Source organism: Zasmidium cellare, assembly GCF_010093935.1.
Source record: "Zasmidium cellare ATCC 36951 unplaced genomic scaffold M409scaffold_33, whole genome shotgun sequence".
In the NCBI taxonomy this organism is placed as follows: domain Eukaryota; kingdom Fungi; phylum Ascomycota; class Dothideomycetes; order Mycosphaerellales; family Mycosphaerellaceae; genus Zasmidium; species Zasmidium cellare.
The window spans coordinates 1,268-18,585 of record NW_022986977.1 but is presented as its reverse complement, the minus strand read 5'-3'; the positions used below and the strand labels follow the sequence as shown (position 1 = coordinate 18,585).

Genomic DNA, 17,318 nt, shown 5'->3' with positions numbered 1-17,318 from the left:
CTTTCAACCACACGCGTCCTGTTTCCCGCGCTCTCAGATCGCTGTGGTCGCTGTGGTCTTTCCCACCTCACTGCTCATCGATCAATAGCCGACCAAACGCCGACATCAGACTCACTCCTCCATCATCGTCGTAATGCCATCACGAGGACAACGCCTCATTCTGCTTTCAAGACCGTGCTTCAAATGCAAAGGATCCAGAAGCCGTCCATCACATCGGCGACTCTCTTCCCATGGCTTGAATGAAACGCCCACCCACGAAAAACGGCCTTTGAGAAACCCAGCCAGAAATGACGCCAGAATCCCAAACTCTAAATCACTTTCTAGAGCTCTATAGACGTGCACTGGGTCTCACTCCGCTGCAGAAGACACAACAAAGTCTCAGCAAGCTCTCCACAAACACTGACAGGGCAAAAGAGCGGTGGTGGCTCACTTCTTCTTCTGCTCCGGTATCTGCGTAACCAACCCCCTCCCCTCGACCGCCGACCGCAAATTCTCCAACACCAACAACTCCATATCCCTCTGCGTCTCCCACGTCGCCGTGCCGATGTGCGGGAGCAGCACCGCATTCTCATTCGCCAACAGCCCCGGGTGGATTTTCGGCTCCTCCTCAAAGACATCTAGCCCAGCGGAGAAGACTTTCCCGGAATTCAGCGCGTCGACGAGCGCCGCTTCGTCGATGATGGGGCCGCGGGCGGTGTTGACGATGATGACGCCGTCCTTCATGAGGTCGAATTGGGGTTTCGAAATGATGTGGCGCGTCGAGGCGTTGAGTGCGAGGTTCAGACTGAGGACATCCGAGGTCTTCATCAGCTCGTCGAAGGAGACGTATTTCGCTCCTTGCTCTTCGCTTTCCGGGAGGCGGTTGCGGTTGTGGTACTGTATTGACATGCCGAAGGCTTTGGCGCGGTGCGCGACGGCCTGGCCGATGCCTCCCATTCCGAGCACGCCGAGGACTTTCTTCTTGGGGTCGTGGCCGAGGCCGAAGGCCTTGCCTCGCCATTCTTTGTTGCGGACGGCCGTGAAGGGGGTTGTGACTCGCCGGAGGGCGCCGAGCATGAGGAGGATGGCAACTATACAGTCCGTCAATCAGCAAACCATATCCCTCCTTCCGAAGTTGATACAACTTACTATCCGCAGTAGCATCGTTAACCGCAATCGGCGTACTGCTAACCTCAATGCCCCTGTCCGTCACAGCCGGCACCTCAATATTATCATAACCCGCTCCATTATGCGTGATGAACTTCAGGCTCTTGGGTAAATGCTGCACGAGCTCTTTGTTGAACGGGCCGGTAATAGGCGTCGAATCGTTTGATCGGTAAATCGCCACAACGTCGTCGTACTCGCCGGCTTGAAGTTTCTTGATGAAGTCCTCTCTCGAGCCGCTCTCGTACTCCTACAAGACATATCTCTTGTTAGCCGGTGTTCTCTGTAAGTGCGGGGCATGGTCTGTATTCATCCCACCTTCAATGTGAGCAGCGAGCTCAATGCCTGCCATTCCTTGCGGCAGTGGGTGATTTTGCCGATGAGGAGAGCTGCTCGTTGGGCCGTCATCTTGTGTATACTGCAAATGGTAGGAAAAGGTTCAAACAAGGTGCGAGGAGCTTGAGGAAAGGTAGCATCTCGTTCAAGAAAGTGCAACGACAAGTCCCTCCTCGGTATCGCCAAATGGACATTCGCCGATGCCGTCAGTTTCCGACCCCGGCTTCGGAATCACATGTTAAAAGTGTGTCTCGGCAGTGAATTCTCGCCAGAACTTCGTCTCGCTGATAGTGCAAAGACTCGCAGTTGCCGTGATGTCTACGCCGGCTCAGGTGTAGGTGCTTTGGAAAATAATTCGACCGTACCAGCAGAGACAACACTTTGACATAATCTTCCGTCTCTTGCCTGTCATCACTGCAACCCCAAATTCCAATCATCCATTCCCGTCAATCCATCAAACAAAAAGTTATTACTATCCGCAGGTAAGAAGCCCGACCACCACTCCGCATCATTGGCAATGTTACCTCCATTCCCATTGACAGCAAAGTTTCCAATAGCATCTAGATCTGTCCACGAGAAGTCTCCCATGGGTTCCGTTATAGCGGGGGAGTCATGGGTCAGCCCTGAGGTATTGGACTTTGGCGTCGGTCCTCCAACACTGCCTGGCCGGTAAGGATTGGCTAGTGTTGCCGTGGAGTTGCCTTTGCGCTCTTTTCGCTCGACTTTGTCCCAGAGTAGTCGCAGGAGTTGAGAGTACCGGCTGCCTGGATGTTGGCTGCCGATGCCCGATCGCTCGAGCCTGTTGACGGTCTCTTGAACCATAGCTCGTACCGACTGCTCTTCGTCTGATGCTAGAACTCCAACGCATCTTGCCCTGTAGAGGAAGACCCCTGAGTAGACCGAGTAGAGGTAGAAGCGCAATGGCATGTATCGTAGCGACTTCTCAGGATCGACAAACGTGTTGACCATACTCAACAAGCTCTTGGCTGCGTCGAGACCCTCATAGATGAAGCGAGCATCACCGACTGCACCGACGTTGTTGTAGAATACACGACCTGGTTGGGGATGCGCTCCTCGTCTGTTCTCCTGTCCCTGCTGGATTTGAGGTAGAGCACGCTTGACAGTGGCGTGGAATGCAAAAGCATTGGTATAGAGGCGTAAATAGTCGTACGCCATAAGCATTCCCGCTTTCAGATGCGGCGAGCAGGTCAGGGTGCCCCAGACACTCTTCCATCCATAGATGGCACTCCTGAAGTCATCAATGTATTTGATGTAGCCGCCGCTGAGGTGGCTTCGCATGCTGTTTCCTGGATTACTGTAGAGCACATCGTGGACATTGGAGAAGAGGAGCGTGAGTTCCAGGGAGGCTTGAAAGATGCTTGCGTAGTCTTCGTCTCCTGGGTTGACCGGGGCGAGCATCGGGAAGTCTGCTCTGGAAAGAGTAGTCAATGGACCTGGGCCCCTTGACCAGAATGCTCTACCCAAGCGTATGCTTATCTGACGGTCGCTGATATAGCATGCTGTCCAGACCAGCCGCTTCCGTTGCCACTGAGGATCCTTGACATCGTCTCCACGTACAGCAAAGCTGTATCGGTCCAGGCCAAGAAAGTAGCCGATGCGAAGGGCAGTGCCTACGTGCATCCATGCTTCCCTGTCTTCCTCTCCTCTACCAACATGTCCAGCATCTGACCGCGACGTATAAGGTGTCCACTCGGCGAGGAGCAGAAGCGCTTCGACTGCTTCGACGTTTCCTGGGCCTCCAGCCGCTAGCGAAGACACCAACGAACGCATGTGCTCTGAACAGGCCACGAATACATTAGGCTCATCAGTAAGGTCTCTCGACGCAACGACTAGTATCGCCGTCAAGAGGTGAGGTTCGTCTCGGGCTGTCTTCGACAAGTTGACGGCATCCAGAGTTGCGGCTGGTACAATGGGGAAGTAGGGATGATAGTAGTGCTTGTACCGTTGAAGCAACTGAATGATCTTCGATAATGACAGCCTACCATCTCGGACCAGGGTGTATTCGAGTTGTGCTTGACCATAGGGACCAATGCCATTCTGGGGGACGTTGAGCGCGGGAGCGCTTTCGCCATGACTGGCAATCTGGGCGAGTATGCCGAGAGCGTCGCTGGGGTTCTGTAGGTCATTGAAAGCAATGTTATTGGTGGACACTGTAGAAGACTCTCGTGTTGCACGATTGCCTAGTAGAGATTCTCTGTGACATGTCAGCCGACGGTGTGATGGAAGGTAAGGTGACGCAGCAGGAGCCGGCGGAAGAATGGGGAGTAAAGTCTTAAGGCAAGCACAAAAAAGGCATAAGACGCCCTGCAGCATAACAGGTCTAATCATACATACCTGGCGTTCGAATCGGCAGCCTGCAGAGCCGGATCCAGCATGATGCCCGGCGTCTGGTTTATTTCCTGCAATATGTTGCCATTTGTGCGAGCGGTGCCGTACTCCGAAGTCCAACTCGGTCGTGGATTACTCGGCGTTAATCTGTCAGCTTGGAACTGGATATGGTCGTTTTCTCCCTCGTCAATGGCACTGGCTGTCTGTTGTCTTTCCTCAATATGAGGAGGCTTGTCGTCGAAACCGGCTTGGTCCACAGTTCGCTTGCGCACTCTACGCCCACCGCGATTGCTGGACCCGATCACGCAGTCAAGACCGGTCGCTTTGCACCGTTCGCAAGGTGTCGTTGCTTTGCCATATTCGTCGGTCGGTCTGACGTTGGTATGTTAGCAGGGGCTGTGATGAAGCTTGTTCCATCGGGCTCTGCTGTCGGGAACGTGAAGCAAGGGAGGCCCCAATGCGCGGCATATGAGAGCTGACTTGGGCAATCATTTTGTGCGGAATGGCCGTCGTGATCCTGGGTGTATGATATATGATACTCACAAGTGGCATGCGCTCTTGCGCGAACGGCAATTCAAACATGCTCTGGACGTGCGCTTCTCTTTCTTTTCGTCCTTTGCCGACTTGTCACCCGGCGACATGGAGCTGGTTACGACGTCGCCCATCATCGCCATAGACCGCGAGTTGTTGGAGTTGCACAATTTCTCGATGTCTTCTCTTCGCCAATGCCGCTCCTGATTGTTGTAGTAGACCTGATGTCGCCGTCTGGTTGAGCCAAAGTTTTGAGATCCCCGCCACCTGTCCGCGTGCCCGCATGTTCACTCGACATGGGCTTGGCACCGGCACACGGCGAGTGACGGATCTTCGGCGTGGGGTGGGATGCACAATGCCTGTACACTTCGGGGCTAGATGTCGCGTGCGGCAATGTACTCAGGTACTAATACAGAGGCGTGTGTCGCCCCCAATGTCAAGAAAGGCCGTACACGGAGAATTGCTGAAAAGGAAATCCATTCAACTTGCACCTACATTGGACATTCTGCAACAAGTCAACACATTCTTTGAAGACTGAAGCCGACGTATTGGTGGAGAGAGTGCCTTCGAAATGGCACAGGCGAGCAATGAGATTACTGGACGACTGGTCCTTATTACAGGCGCATCGGGAGGGTGAGTGTTCTACCCGCGTCAATCTCTCCCATCAACTTATCGAGGTTGCAGAATTGGTTCCGCGTGCGCAAGGCAGTTCGCCGCCCTAGGTTGCGATCTGGCTCTCACATACGCATCGAATCGAGACTCCTTAGAAGCATTGGTCAAAGAGCTGCAACCGACGACCAATGGTGCATCAATTACCGTCAAACCCCAACGCTTCACAATCCACAAAGCAGATCTAGCTTCTCCTGAAGAGACTTCACAACTATGTGAGGATGCCCAGCGGGAACATGGCCGTGCTGTCGACGTACTCATTTCGAACGCTGGCTATGGCAAGCGGATACGGGATGTATCTGAGATTCCGTTGAGCGAGTTTGAGCACACGATCAATGTCAATCTAAAGGCTCCGTTCCTCCTGGTCAAAGGTGTTGTAGATGGGATGAAGGCTCAGAAATGGGGCCGCATCATCTTTTGTCTCATCAATCGCCGCACATGGTGGTGGAATGAATGGGTGCCACTATGCAGCTTCAAAAGGCGGAATGTACGTATACTCGAAATCTGTTGAAGGCCAAAACTGACGTATTTCCAGGATGGGCATGATGAAGAATCTGTCAACGACTTTAGCACCTTACAACATCGCAGTCAATGATGTTGCGCCTGTGAGTCGAAATCTGCCAAACCTAAATATGAGCTGCAGTAGCTAACACATTTGAAGGCGATGGTCGGCAACACGGGTTTGCTGCCGAGTGGCGATCAATTTCCTGGTCTCGTGGACAGCATACCGATGCACAGGCTGTGCGAGCCTGAAGAGGTTGCAAATGCAGTGGTATTCTACGCCAAGACCGGCTTTGCAACTGGACAGTCCCTGATCATCGCTGGGGGACTGAAATAGTCGGACGGACGAGGTTGCCTGAAAACGTAGAAGCATGCCATGTGGAGTGGAGACCCGGCATCTTTAATCGTTTGAGCCAACTTTTGAAGGCATGCACTTTCTAACGTCAGATCCGTGTTTTCCTAGGTCGTGCCACTCGTGTGCTTCTGAGCTTGCTGTTGGCCAGAGTAGAGCCGTGGCCAGATACGACCTCAGGGTGAGCATGTTCTTGAGCTTTGAGGTCCAGAGCCTTGGAGGATGGGAAAAGCTCGTGTTTCAGTGTTACTCGCGCTGTTGCAGGATTGAGCTGTGCGCCCGAACGGGAGTAGCGTCGCGGCAGGGGCGAAGTTGTTCGGGAGGACGTTTCTTGACTGTTCCTCTTACTAGACCAGCGAAATCAAGAACTTTGACGTATGACGTCGCAAGAAACCGAACAGTTGTGTGAAAGAGAGGAGATGTGACGAGGGTGCTTGGATCTTTTGTTTGGACAAAGGATCGACAGAGGGGTTGGCTGGGGGAAGAAGGCGCGGCGGCTGGCGGGCGGGTTTAGAGTTTGTTTGCCGTCAGCAGCTAGCCACCACCACCCAGCCGTAAATAGAAAATAGGCCGGGTACTTGTCGACTGCACCTCTCAGCATTACGAGCCCTCACCCTCCTCTTCATCAAGCCTTGTGCTGCCATACCACCGTCCTCTCCTCCGCCGAGTCTTTCGCCCTCCCATCGCTCTTTCCCGGACTGTCGCTTCTGGGTTTCGGCCACGTCCATCGCTTGCAACGCCTGTCCAACGGCTACAACGACGGTGGCGCCTGAGGCTGCTCACTTGTGAAACATCCACCTCGCACAACGAGGAGGCCAGCACCACCACCCGCACCTCCTTCTTAAGGCTGCGTGTGTCCAGTCTGCAACTTTCCGCTTCGCACTCCCGAAAATTCTTATCCACTGCGTCGGACCGCATCGCAACACCAACGCCGGCTGCATCTCTAACCATATAGTATGTCCGGCCGTTCGTATGGTATCGCCCCGGGTTCTGTGGACAGATCGGGGAGGGTATCACCACCGAAAGTGCCTCAGCATGCACCTCCGCCATTCGATTATCAATCATCGCCATACACAGACCGAGACGTCTCGCCAGTGAGGAGTCCAGAGCCAGCACGAAGTTACGATGGATTTGCCGCACCAGGCGTCGCAAATGTGGCCCCACAAGACAATGGATCCCAGGCCTTAAGAGACATTGACAATCTTTACAACCCGCGCATGATGTCTCCTTCACCAGATCCTTATGCTGTTCCTTCACCAAACCTCGCCGGACTTGGCGCTCCGAACGCACCACCTGCCTACCAGCAAACACATTCTCAGAGCTCTTTGGCACCGCTCACGGCGAATCAAGGATTGGGACCTAACTCTTCGCCGCCACGATCGCCAGAACGAACTGCGCAAAGGGGAATGCCTGTCATGGCTGCCGGAGCTGGTGCTGGTGCTGGTGCTGGAGCGTATGCATATGGGGCCCCTGACTTTGATAACCGAATGCCGCGTGCCTCGTACTACCACGGCGATGGGTACGACGACTTTGATCCAAGCTCTATCGCAGACGACGGAGACGATGGAATCGAAGAGACTACTCGGTCGCACAACAACCAACTTGGACCTGCTGCCGCAGGAGCTGGGGCCGCAGCTGGAGGTGCCGGTGTGCTGAAAGCGTTTGGAGCCCGCGATGCCGGCGGAAATTATGGCCCAGTTGGATCTGACCCTGAGAAGTCGGCGTGGCTATCGAAGCAAAACACTGGCAAGAAGAGGATGATGTGGATTATCGGTATAATCATTGGGTTGATTGTGATTGGTGCGATCGTTGGAGGTGTTGTTGGAGGGGTCCTATCCAAGCATAATGGCGGTGGAAGTTCTGGCTCTGGGGGCTCATCGTCTTCTGGATCATCATCTTCTGGAAGCCACTCGGGAGGATTGTACGACATCGACTCGAAGGAAGTTCAAGCTGTTCTCAACAATGACAATTTACACAAGGTGTTCCCAGCGATGGACTATACGCCAAACTACGCCCAGTACCCACAGTGCTTGTCTCCAGGAGGTGGACCCATTCAGAACAACGTCACCATCGACGTGGCCATCATGTCGCAACTGACCCCGGCTGTTCGCCTTTACGGAACTGACTGCAACCAGACCGAGCTTGTCCTGGAAGCCATCAAGCTGTTGAAAATGGAAGACACGATGAAGGTCTGGCTTGGTGTGTATCTTAATGGGAACACCACCACGAACGACCGTCAACTTCAACAACTCTACGATCTTCTGGACGACTATCCGCACGACAGCTTCGCAGGCGTCATCGTTGGAAACGAGGTCTTGTTCAGCAAGTACCTGACGGCGACGCAGCTCCAGCAAGAGCTCGAGTATGTTCGCAGTAACTTCTCCTCCAAGGGAATCGACCTTCCTGTGTCTACCGCGGACCTGGGCGACAACTGGGACGCAAACTTAGCCCAAGCATCCGACATCGTCATGGCCAACATTCATCCCTTCTTCGCGGGCACCGTGGCCGATGAGGCAGCCGGCTGGGCGTACGATTTCTGGACAAATAAGGACAAGCCGCTGACGACAAGTGCGACCGGCACCGCAGGAAACATCACCTACCCGAAGCAGATCATCTCCGAGATTGGCTGGCCGAGTCAAGGAGGCAACGACTGCGGTGACGCCACGAGCGACACATATGGCTGCACGAGCGACACCGACGGGGCTGTAGCCAGTATTGATAACATGAACACCTTCATGGCCGACTACGTGTGCCAGGCCCTCAACAATGGCACGACGTTCTTCTGGTGAGTCAGAGCCGTTCCTCCATGTGGACTTTGAACAAAGTAAAGCTGACTATGCCGAACAGGTTCGAATTTGCAGATGAGCCTTGGAAGCACCAATTCGATACTGCCCACAATAAGTGGGAACCGTATTGGGGCCTCTTCGACGTCGAGCGAAACCTCAAGGACGGGCTGAAGATCCCCGACTGTGGGGGCAAGACGGTCGATAAGCCTTACTGAGCGCAGTAAATGGGCCGTCATTTTTCGCTTCGAAGATGTTTTGATACGATATTGAGGTTTCTGGACGTTTCAGCATTGCGTGGTTAGGAAAGGAGCATGGGACTGGACTGCACGGTCTGGATGGGGTCAGTATGGACTGGTACTGGGTACGGAAACTTGATGGACTACTGTTTGACGAGCGAAACGATCAATGTTGGGAATGCACAGCACTGTTGGATATGAGCGAATGATGACTGCAAGGGACTGACTGTTAGTCTTATGAATGAGAATTGCGAAAAAGCACTAATGACAATGATTACTTATCACGAACTGAACGCGATTCAATCTCCAGCACGACAGTATTCCACCCCTGTAAAGATCGAGATGAGGTAGACCTTCACCCAGAAGGGTTCCCGCTGGGCAAGCATAAACACGGCCACTACCAGAGCACCTCGCCACGGCCTGCGCAGCATTTGAACCCCCTTGAGGGATAGATCGACGCATCAGGGGCTTGGAGATCTTGTACTCAAGGCTAAGAACATCCTCCTCGGCAAAAGGGAGCTGGTGTAGTAGAAATCGAGGACGTGAGATCAAGTCCACTCAACTTCGACTTCAACGATGCTCAAGGTCCACTACCTCCGCCTACGATTGACAACACTGCCACGTCCAAGAATGGTCAAGGCGAAGTGATGATTGTCAGGCTAAGTCTCCCTATCGGCTAGCTACCAGAGCTTTCAAGCCCATTCTCAGCTAAAAGACCAGACCAGGCAAGGCTGGTGCTTGCTGGTTTGCTAGTCACTACTGGAAAGGCCTACTGCTGGTTTTCTAGTCACTACTGCAAAGGCCTATTACTGGTATGCCTGCTCGCTATGCCTGCCCTCCCACGCCATATCTTCCACGATTGCCTTCCAACCTAAGTCTTCATGTATACGTGAGCATATGTAGAAAAACAACATTCAGGTTCCTCAAAAACCCACAGTGCGGGCGACGAAGGAGCTTGGAGAAAGAAATACAAACCACGCCGTGGCATTGTCGTCGTCGCTACTCCTTCCCTCCGCTTCTTGACACCATCATCATCACATTACCAAGACGTACATATTCCTATTCGAGACTTAGCACCATCGTGCCACTATAGGCAGGAGCACCGGACCTCCTTCCGCGAGAGTTTGGTCGATCACAATCTTGTTTCGTTTTCCACCACGAACGCCTTTTTCGGTCTCACAAACAGCGACGACACGCATCCTCTCGCCGAACAATGCAATCAGTGAAGTAGTTCGTGACACGGCGTAAAGCTTCTATATCCATTACGCTGTACGGGAAAATCTACGAGTACAAGGCACATGAGGCTTCAAAGGAAGGTCGAAGCGAGCATGTCATGCACATTTCCGACGAATGATGATGCCATCTACAGTTCCATCTACGTGGACTGTACAAATCATCGTCGTTTACGAAGAAAGCCATGGTCGCCTCAGCCACCTACTTCCTCCCCATCCTCTCATCCATACGCCCAAACTCCATCGCTTGCAGGAGCAATTTTTTCTTTTGTAAAAAGCAACACCCCCATTTCCCACCCATCATTTTGTGAAAACAGAGGCCGTGATCGATCGGGGGGCGAATCTTGTTCATCGTACATTCGCCCGTGTTGTACACGCTTTCGAAAAGCAATCGGCTCTGCGAGAGCCGTGGAGAATGCAGAAATGTACGGCCTCCGCCAAAAGGTCGAGTGATGACCTTGAATGCAGTAGAATGACCCATGTGTAGTCGTATTCGCGTCAAGCATCGCCTTAAACCGAATCAGCGCGGCGAGCACGCTTGTTCCTCTCAAGCCACTTTCGCTTGCCAGGACGCGTCTCGAAGTGAGGCGCGATGACTGCCGCATCGCTCCCGCCAGCAATCATGGTGCTTCGCATTTTGTTGCGGTAGGCGTCGAGAGAGCGTTGCAAGAAGAGTGTGCGACCTGTACGATGTTAGTTTGAGTCAAGACGAGGGCTCTGACATTGCATACCGTTGAATGTTCTTGCCTGTCCCCAGCTCATACGGTAGCCGAGCTCATTCAACGCAACCTCCTTGTTTCTCTTCGACTTGGTCATGCGTGGTACTGGCAGCTTGGCCTCGCTGCCATCCATCAACGACACCGGGACCATGGTCTTGCCACCGGATGGGATAACACTACCATCCTCGCCTTCATCGTCCTCGTCGTCCCAGTTGCTACGTGCTCGAGGGGACCCTGGCGGCGATCTCATCTGGCGGGGGAAGTATGATCGGGGGTAGACAGCGTTGATCCTCAGATGGGCGTCAGGCATGTCGTCCATCTTGACCTGATCCAGCATGACGCGCACCCGGACGCGGGTCCCTCGCTGGTTGTCGTCGACGAGAATGAACTTCCGGCGCTTGGACTCTGGGACATCGCCGAAGAGGGCACGCTTGTGGTCCTCTTCTTCCTTCTTGACAGAGGCAGATGCTGGTGTGGCCAGCGTCGAGGCTTGACTGTGCATGGGATCCATGGCGTCGTGGACCGAGGGCATAGACGAGCCTCCAACACCTGGTTGCTGAGGATACGAGGGATAGAAGTTCTGAGCGTAGCGGGCCGAAGTTGGTGATGCCAGATCGTTTTGGCCGCCGTTGGTCGCCTGGTCAGGATGCCCGGCTGCACTATTGTAATCATTTCCGGCTGCGATTAGAGACGAACAGATTAGCGTGGGTACCTAAATGATGTGTTGCATGGGTGTCTGGTGAAGCGGAAAAACAGGGGGGAGGAGATGGACCAGCCAAGCGACGAAAGATGCAGCAAACAAACAACAAAAGACAAGGTGGGTGTGATGCTTTGGCAGTCGCGTGTCATGATATGATGATATGCTGTACAGAACAGTGTACAGAGGTAGATGATGTGATCGATATGTTGCAGGCCATTCTCTCTGGTCCTTCCAACGCCATAAAAATGCAACGTGCAATCGCGATAGTGATAGTGGTACAGGATATCATTTTTCACATCTGGTGGAACATACCGCTGACGTCGTTCCCCCCGCCGGCATCGCTACCGTCGGTGTGGTGGTGGTGCATTTGTGGTCCACCAGGACCCATGTTGGGCGGCCTCGTCGCGCCGGGAGGCATGCCCTGTGGTGGCAGGCTCCCAGGACCTTGGTGACCTGGGAACTGACCGCCAACGCCTGGCTGTGCCTTATTCGCGTTTCTGTTCTGAATTTTCGCCATGCGTCGGACTCTTCGACTCCGTAACCGCACGTCTTGGTTGCTGTTCCTCCAGCTGTCGACTGCGCGCTGGATGAGGCCGCGCTTCTCGCGCAAATTGGGGTTCAACTGCGCAAGCGCCCAGCCGACTGCGTTGCACTCGCTCTCGTAGTGCAATCGATTGCCCTTGTACTGTTCCTTGCCGCAACAGGCGCGTGGGTAGACGCAGTTGGCGGATTTGAAGTCTTGGCTCAACTCGTCCACGTTGACCGACTCGACGTCGCAGCGAATGGTGTACTCCATCTTCACGCGGTCGCGCGAGTACTCGAAGGCGATCCATTGGACGCCATTGTTGTCTTGCCGCACCACCAGTGGAGTTGTCGCGGGAATGGGGCCTGGAGCTGCACTCGAATTAGGGCCGTTTGGAGACGCTGTCGACATTTGGCCGTGCATACCTGGACCTGATGATTGGGGGGTGGATTGGGGAGGAGCAATGACAGAAGGCGGCCGCTGCAGGGAGGATTGAGAGGGTTTAGTATCCATCATGCTCGGCGGAGGATGGCCGGGCTGCGGTTGCTGCATCTGCTGCTGCGGCTGCTGGTGCGACATCAGCATACCGGGCGCCGAGGTCATGGAGGAGTGGTGGGAGGCAGCGGCGGCGGCGGCAGGATGCTGGGCATAGGGCGACTGCTGCTGTTGCTGCTGCATCTGATACTGCGGATAGTACATCTGCTGCGGCATGGAAGGAATGCCGTACAACGGTCGCCCATGCGCGTCTGTCTGCGGCGAGTGGATGGAGGCCGGCGAGTTAGACTGCGGAGTCTGGTAGCTTGAGATTGGTGGATAGGACTGGCGGCTGATCGCCGCCTGCGTGGCCATGCTTTCGTTCGGTTCTGCGAAGCTGGTCAGTCCCAAACCAAAAGTGCGCGCCATGGCACCGCAAACACAACGCCAGCGTGGCGATCAATCCGTTATTGCTCGGGGTGAAGGCATTTCAAGTTAATTGGATTCGATGGCAACGACTCACCTGATGATGCGTAGCTCCCTGCCGCGCTGTTGGTGCTGTAGGGACTGGGGTGGGCGGCGAAGAAGGCTGGCTCACCCGGGGTCTGGGATATGCCTGGCACGGATCCGACGTAGGGAGAGTGGTGCTGCTGTTGCTGTTGCGGGTGGCCGGGGAGGCTCTGGGTGGAGGAGTGCGGCGATATGTATGGGCCTGGCGGGGTCTGCGACTGATGGTGATGGTGAGGCGAATTCGGACGGTGCGCTTGGGCCTGTATCAGCGTGGATCGCGGGTGCTGTAAGGGCTGCGGCGGCGGAGGGAGTCCCTGGTTGCCAGCATTTGGTTGATTCTGTGCTCGCAGCGAAGTCAGTTGAAAAAGCTCCGCAGAGGCCGTGAATGGACACGGGTGATGAGAGTGGTGGTGGTGGTGAGGTCGTGTCGAGGCTGGGATGACGGGACAGGGAAGCGGGGGACCGGGCAGGGCAGGGCAGCAGCAGCAGAGCCAGGTCCAGCGCAGCGGCCGGGATCAAGGGCCGTCGTCGAACGGTGAGATGTGGCAGTTGAGGGGCGGCCGGGGGGTGGATAGAGTTCTGGCATGCAGAGCGTGAAGCAGCTTCATCAAAGGCAAAACAGGCGGGCGGGACGAGTGGTGCTGCTGGTGGTGGTGTTGGAGGGTGCGGGTCAGTGCAGGGCGAGTCAGAGGAGATGATGGTGCTGTGTGGGAGAGACGAAGGGCGGGCGTTTACCAGCGAGTGGTGCCGCGCCTCGTACATGGTGGGCAGCAGCGGGCGTGGTGGCAGTAGCAGTGCTGCGCGTGGAGAGGTTGCATCCGCGGGGCGGGTATGTAGGTCGGTGGGCGTGCAGTGCAGTGTGGTCGTGGTATGGCAGAGGGAGTGGTTTCAGAGGCTTGGTTGGTCGGCGGCAGGCGGTTTGATCTTCAAGTCGGACTGGAGAATTTGCTCGTACGTACCATAACCAGCAGCGGCAGAGGCAGCTAGAGTCGCAGGCCGTCGTCGGTCGGTCAGTCAGATCAGACAGGCAGGCAGTCAGTCCACAGCAGCGCGCGGGCGGGCAGAGGCCGGCAGGGATGATGTTGCGTCGTGTCAGGTTGCCGGCAATGTGCAGTAGGGCAGGGCAGGTATATGGCTGAGTCGGGCATTCACGAAGGGAATAAGGTTAGGTTGTTTACTCGCAGAAACGCTCTCGCAGCTTTGATGGACAGGGAAGACGAAGTTAAAACGCGCGCAGGCTCGGCAAGAGGCAGCCCACCTTTTAGCCCACCCGCCCACGCACGCGCCAGCACCTCACCTCACTCACTGCCCGTCCTCTCTCACTCTCCTGCACGCACCGCACCGCAACGGCCCAGCACCAGCACCAGCAGCCCACCAGCGAGTCGCCGGCCGGTCTGCTGCTCCCTGCGGATCCGCCAGCTTCCCGCCCCGCTCTGCTTAGTCGGCTAGCGTTCGGCGACGTGTCCGGCAGTCTGCAGCGCCCGACCGACAATAATATCCATGTTATTAATATTATCAACAGCAGCAGAAAACCACCTCCCACCACCAGCGTCGTCTGCGTCTGCGTCTGCCGATCCGGGTGCTGAGGCACGCTCGCTTAGCGTCGCGTTTCACCGTAGTAAACTCTATCCGACCACCACCGCTCGTCCAGATTCACACCCACCCTCTCTGCCTCCAACCGTCACAAACGAACGACTTTTGGCCTTGTCGCTAGCCGCACCGCTTTTCTCACATGTCAACGGCCGCTTAGCTAGCACGCACGCTACTTTACTCCTCCTCTGCTCGCTAGCATCCTTCAGTCCACACCACACCGCAAGGCTGACTGCTGCTCCGCCGCTGTGCGTCACAGACGCCGCCCGCCACGGCCAATGGCCTGTCCCAACGCGACCGTCAGAGCATCAAGTAAGTGATACTATGTATGATGGGCGGTGCGGGCTTGGCGCGACGTGCAGCACCACGCATCAATCGCGGTGGCGGCGGGCGGCGGCGTCATCATCATCATCGTCGCCATCATCTTCGCCTCGCCGCACAGATCAATAATGGTGCTGCTGTTTGTGCGACACACAGCGTGCGCGACGACACGCACGCCATCCACGCTCGCTCCAACCCCGCCTTCTTTCCCTCCCACTAGCGGCCGTCAGATGTCTGCAAAGGCTCCACCACCCTTCATTTCGAGCGTGAGTGAAATCACGCCGAGTGGTCCCGCCCATCATGCACCTCTCCTCATCCGTCGCGGCGTCTGCAGAAATCGATACCTGCTATCAGCCCTCCGCCATCAGGTTTTCGCCATGGCGATGCGGTCACGCTGCTGCATGCGAGCCCATACGAAAAGTCGACATCCCGGCGGGCATGCAGGGTTCTGCTCTAGCTGCCGTCCGTACATGTAGGCGACGCTCCCACGGCCTATCAGTCGCGCGCCCAAAGCTTGCCACCGCCCGGCCTCCCAATTGATTGTCACTTATCGATTTGTTTCACGTCGTGTTAAATTTGTCCCAATTCTCTCTGACTCGCAGTGCCGAACAGAGCTCGGCCAACCACGCGCCACCGGAGAATACCTTAGCTTCATTTTTAGCGCAGCTGCAAGTGCGTGAGAATGGAGCACTCCTGGATGTGGTCCGGAGCACGTCGCTGCGAGAAAAGTGAAATGGGTCTTTCCGAAAACCGCACTGCTCGCCGAGGCACGCGAACAGGCCGCCGCTCCAGCACCGCAGAATGTGCCTGATTATGAGAGGAACAGCGGCGGCGGTGATGTCGAATCCTCCTGGCAGTTGCAGTCCGCTGGCGTCGCCGATCCTTTTGAATTGCAGCGCCACGGTCGAACAGGCACGTGGCAGCCAGGTATCTTCTCCAGGCTCAGCCAGGCCTCCTTCAAAGGGTGCCTTGTCACGCCCGCCGGCAAATCGTGTGCCCGCTTGCAGCTTTGGGATGCGAGCACGCTACCCGGATTCACCCATGCCCGCCACTCTACCACCCTAGACTGGAGATGTGCTGGCGAGGGTGCCTGCTGCAGGCCTCGCGACTTCACCAGATGCCGCAACCATCAACATGAACGACAGCGAAAAGCGCCAGAATCCTCCGCTGCCTCGCTTAACGACCGTCGAAAGGAACAATAACGAGGCTGATACTTAGCTCAACGGCCGTGTATGTGAGGATTTTTGCACCAGGCCCAATACGCTCTCGCGCGGAAGTCCCACCCGATTCGAGGCCAGAGGCAACTCGAATCAAGCAAAGAGGCTTCCCGGCAGTGGGACGAGGCGGAAAGCGCATGCAAGACACTGCTCGGAACCACATGTCTCACACGGTCGAAATTGACGACTGCACGCCTCAGGAGTCGCTGATAGACAGCAAGTCACGCTGCCGCAACAATGCATTGTGCAATGTTTCACGTGGCTTTACCCAACACTGCCGTGGTCGCAGATCATATTATTGAGCGCTGGCGGCCACTGTGCGACCTGCCGGTATAGGCAGCTTGCTTCGAGGCCAACGTGTTGCTGACCAACGTGAGGACGCCTGAGATGCATGCGACAATAGCAGTCATCACACAGACGAGCCCGACCAATAGCGGCTTGACCAAGTCTTGAATCCTGCGTGATGTGCTCGGAAGGAAAACACACGGCCTGCACTCCGGTTGTTGTCAGAGTCTAGGACAGGCCTCTGTCGATCTCGACACCCGCGACTTGTTTCGCGGATCTCAACCTGTCACCGGATGCAGACGATTGTCGCGAACGCAACTTTCACGTGTCTATTCCCTGCCAGAGCTTCAACTTCCAGTCTTCAATCACCGGCGCACAACGGTGTTGACTCAGTTCGAAACTCCAAGTATAGCGCGTGTCCATGCACCGAGGCAACGAAATGAAGTTGTTGTTCCCATTCGACGTCTTGGCCCCAGATTTGACTTTGCTTCTCATCTTGTCGACAACACTGCAATCCGACAAGTGAGGCAATGGAGCGAAATGGGTCCGAAATGACTTGCGTCGGTGCGCACACCGTTCACGCAAAGAACGCGGCTGTCCGCAAGAGGCACTGTGAAACACGCTAAGAGCAAACTACAGTTAAACCTAGATAAGAATATAACTTATTCCTAAGTTTATTCTATGTTACTAACTAGGTTATAGGACTATCTAGTCTAACTAAAGAAACACGTAATATTACTCTACTTTCGTATTTTAGCTTTCTTTCTTTTAATTATAGTTTTTTACTTATTAAGAATACTTATAATCTCTAGCTATCTATCTACCTACTATAACTTATATAGCT

At 55.2% G+C, this 17,318-nt stretch overlaps 6 protein-coding genes across 6 annotated transcripts; 3 read left to right on the top strand and 3 right to left on the bottom strand.

Moving 5' to 3' along the window:
- Nucleotides 1-426: 426 nt before the first annotated feature.
- Nucleotides 427-1,551, bottom strand: M409DRAFT_68791 (uncharacterized protein; the record flags this gene model as incomplete). Its single annotated transcript, XM_033817991.1, has 3 exons — nt 427-1,070; nt 1,129-1,393; nt 1,462-1,551. 3 exons carry the CDS (start codon nt 1,549-1,551, stop codon nt 427-429), a joined length of 999 nt encoding a protein of 332 aa, XP_033663677.1.
- Nucleotides 1,552-1,890: 339 nt separating this feature from the next.
- On the bottom strand, nt 1,891-4,469 carry M409DRAFT_26642 (uncharacterized protein; the record flags this gene model as incomplete). The annotated part of the gene is made up of 3 exons (XM_033808201.1): nt 1,891-3,694; nt 3,835-4,200; nt 4,372-4,469. The coding sequence occupies 3 exons, from the start codon at nt 4,467-4,469 to the stop codon at nt 1,891-1,893; spliced, it is 2,268 nt and encodes a 755-aa protein (XP_033663676.1).
- A 461-nt stretch (nt 4,470-4,930) lies between these two features.
- On the top strand, nt 4,931-5,866 carry M409DRAFT_26641 (uncharacterized protein; the record flags this gene model as incomplete). Its single annotated transcript, XM_033808200.1, has 4 exons — nt 4,931-4,992; nt 5,044-5,469; nt 5,564-5,633; nt 5,690-5,866. 4 exons carry the CDS (start codon nt 4,931-4,933, stop codon nt 5,864-5,866), a joined length of 735 nt encoding a protein of 244 aa, XP_033663675.1.
- A 971-nt stretch (nt 5,867-6,837) lies between these two features.
- Nucleotides 6,838-8,882, top strand: M409DRAFT_26640 (glycoside hydrolase family 17 protein; the record flags this gene model as incomplete). The annotated part of the gene is made up of 2 exons (XM_033808199.1): nt 6,838-8,666; nt 8,729-8,882. The coding sequence occupies 2 exons, from the start codon at nt 6,838-6,840 to the stop codon at nt 8,880-8,882; spliced, it is 1,983 nt and encodes a 660-aa protein (XP_033663674.1).
- Nucleotides 8,883-10,645: 1,763 nt separating this feature from the next.
- Nucleotides 10,646-13,823, bottom strand: M409DRAFT_68787 (uncharacterized protein; the record flags this gene model as incomplete). The annotated part of the gene is made up of 5 exons (XM_033817990.1): nt 10,646-10,818; nt 10,867-11,532; nt 11,867-12,940; nt 13,075-13,399; nt 13,797-13,823. The coding sequence occupies 5 exons, from the start codon at nt 13,821-13,823 to the stop codon at nt 10,646-10,648; spliced, it is 2,265 nt and encodes a 754-aa protein (XP_033663673.1).
- A 369-nt stretch (nt 13,824-14,192) lies between these two features.
- M409DRAFT_57852 (uncharacterized protein) lies at nt 14,193-16,174 on the top strand (the record flags this gene model as incomplete). Its single annotated transcript, XM_033813747.1, has 4 exons — nt 14,193-14,453; nt 14,511-14,963; nt 15,014-15,238; nt 15,683-16,174. The coding sequence occupies 4 exons, from the start codon at nt 14,193-14,195 to the stop codon at nt 16,172-16,174; spliced, it is 1,431 nt and encodes a 476-aa protein (XP_033663672.1).
- Nucleotides 16,175-17,318: the final 1,144 nt, after the last annotated feature.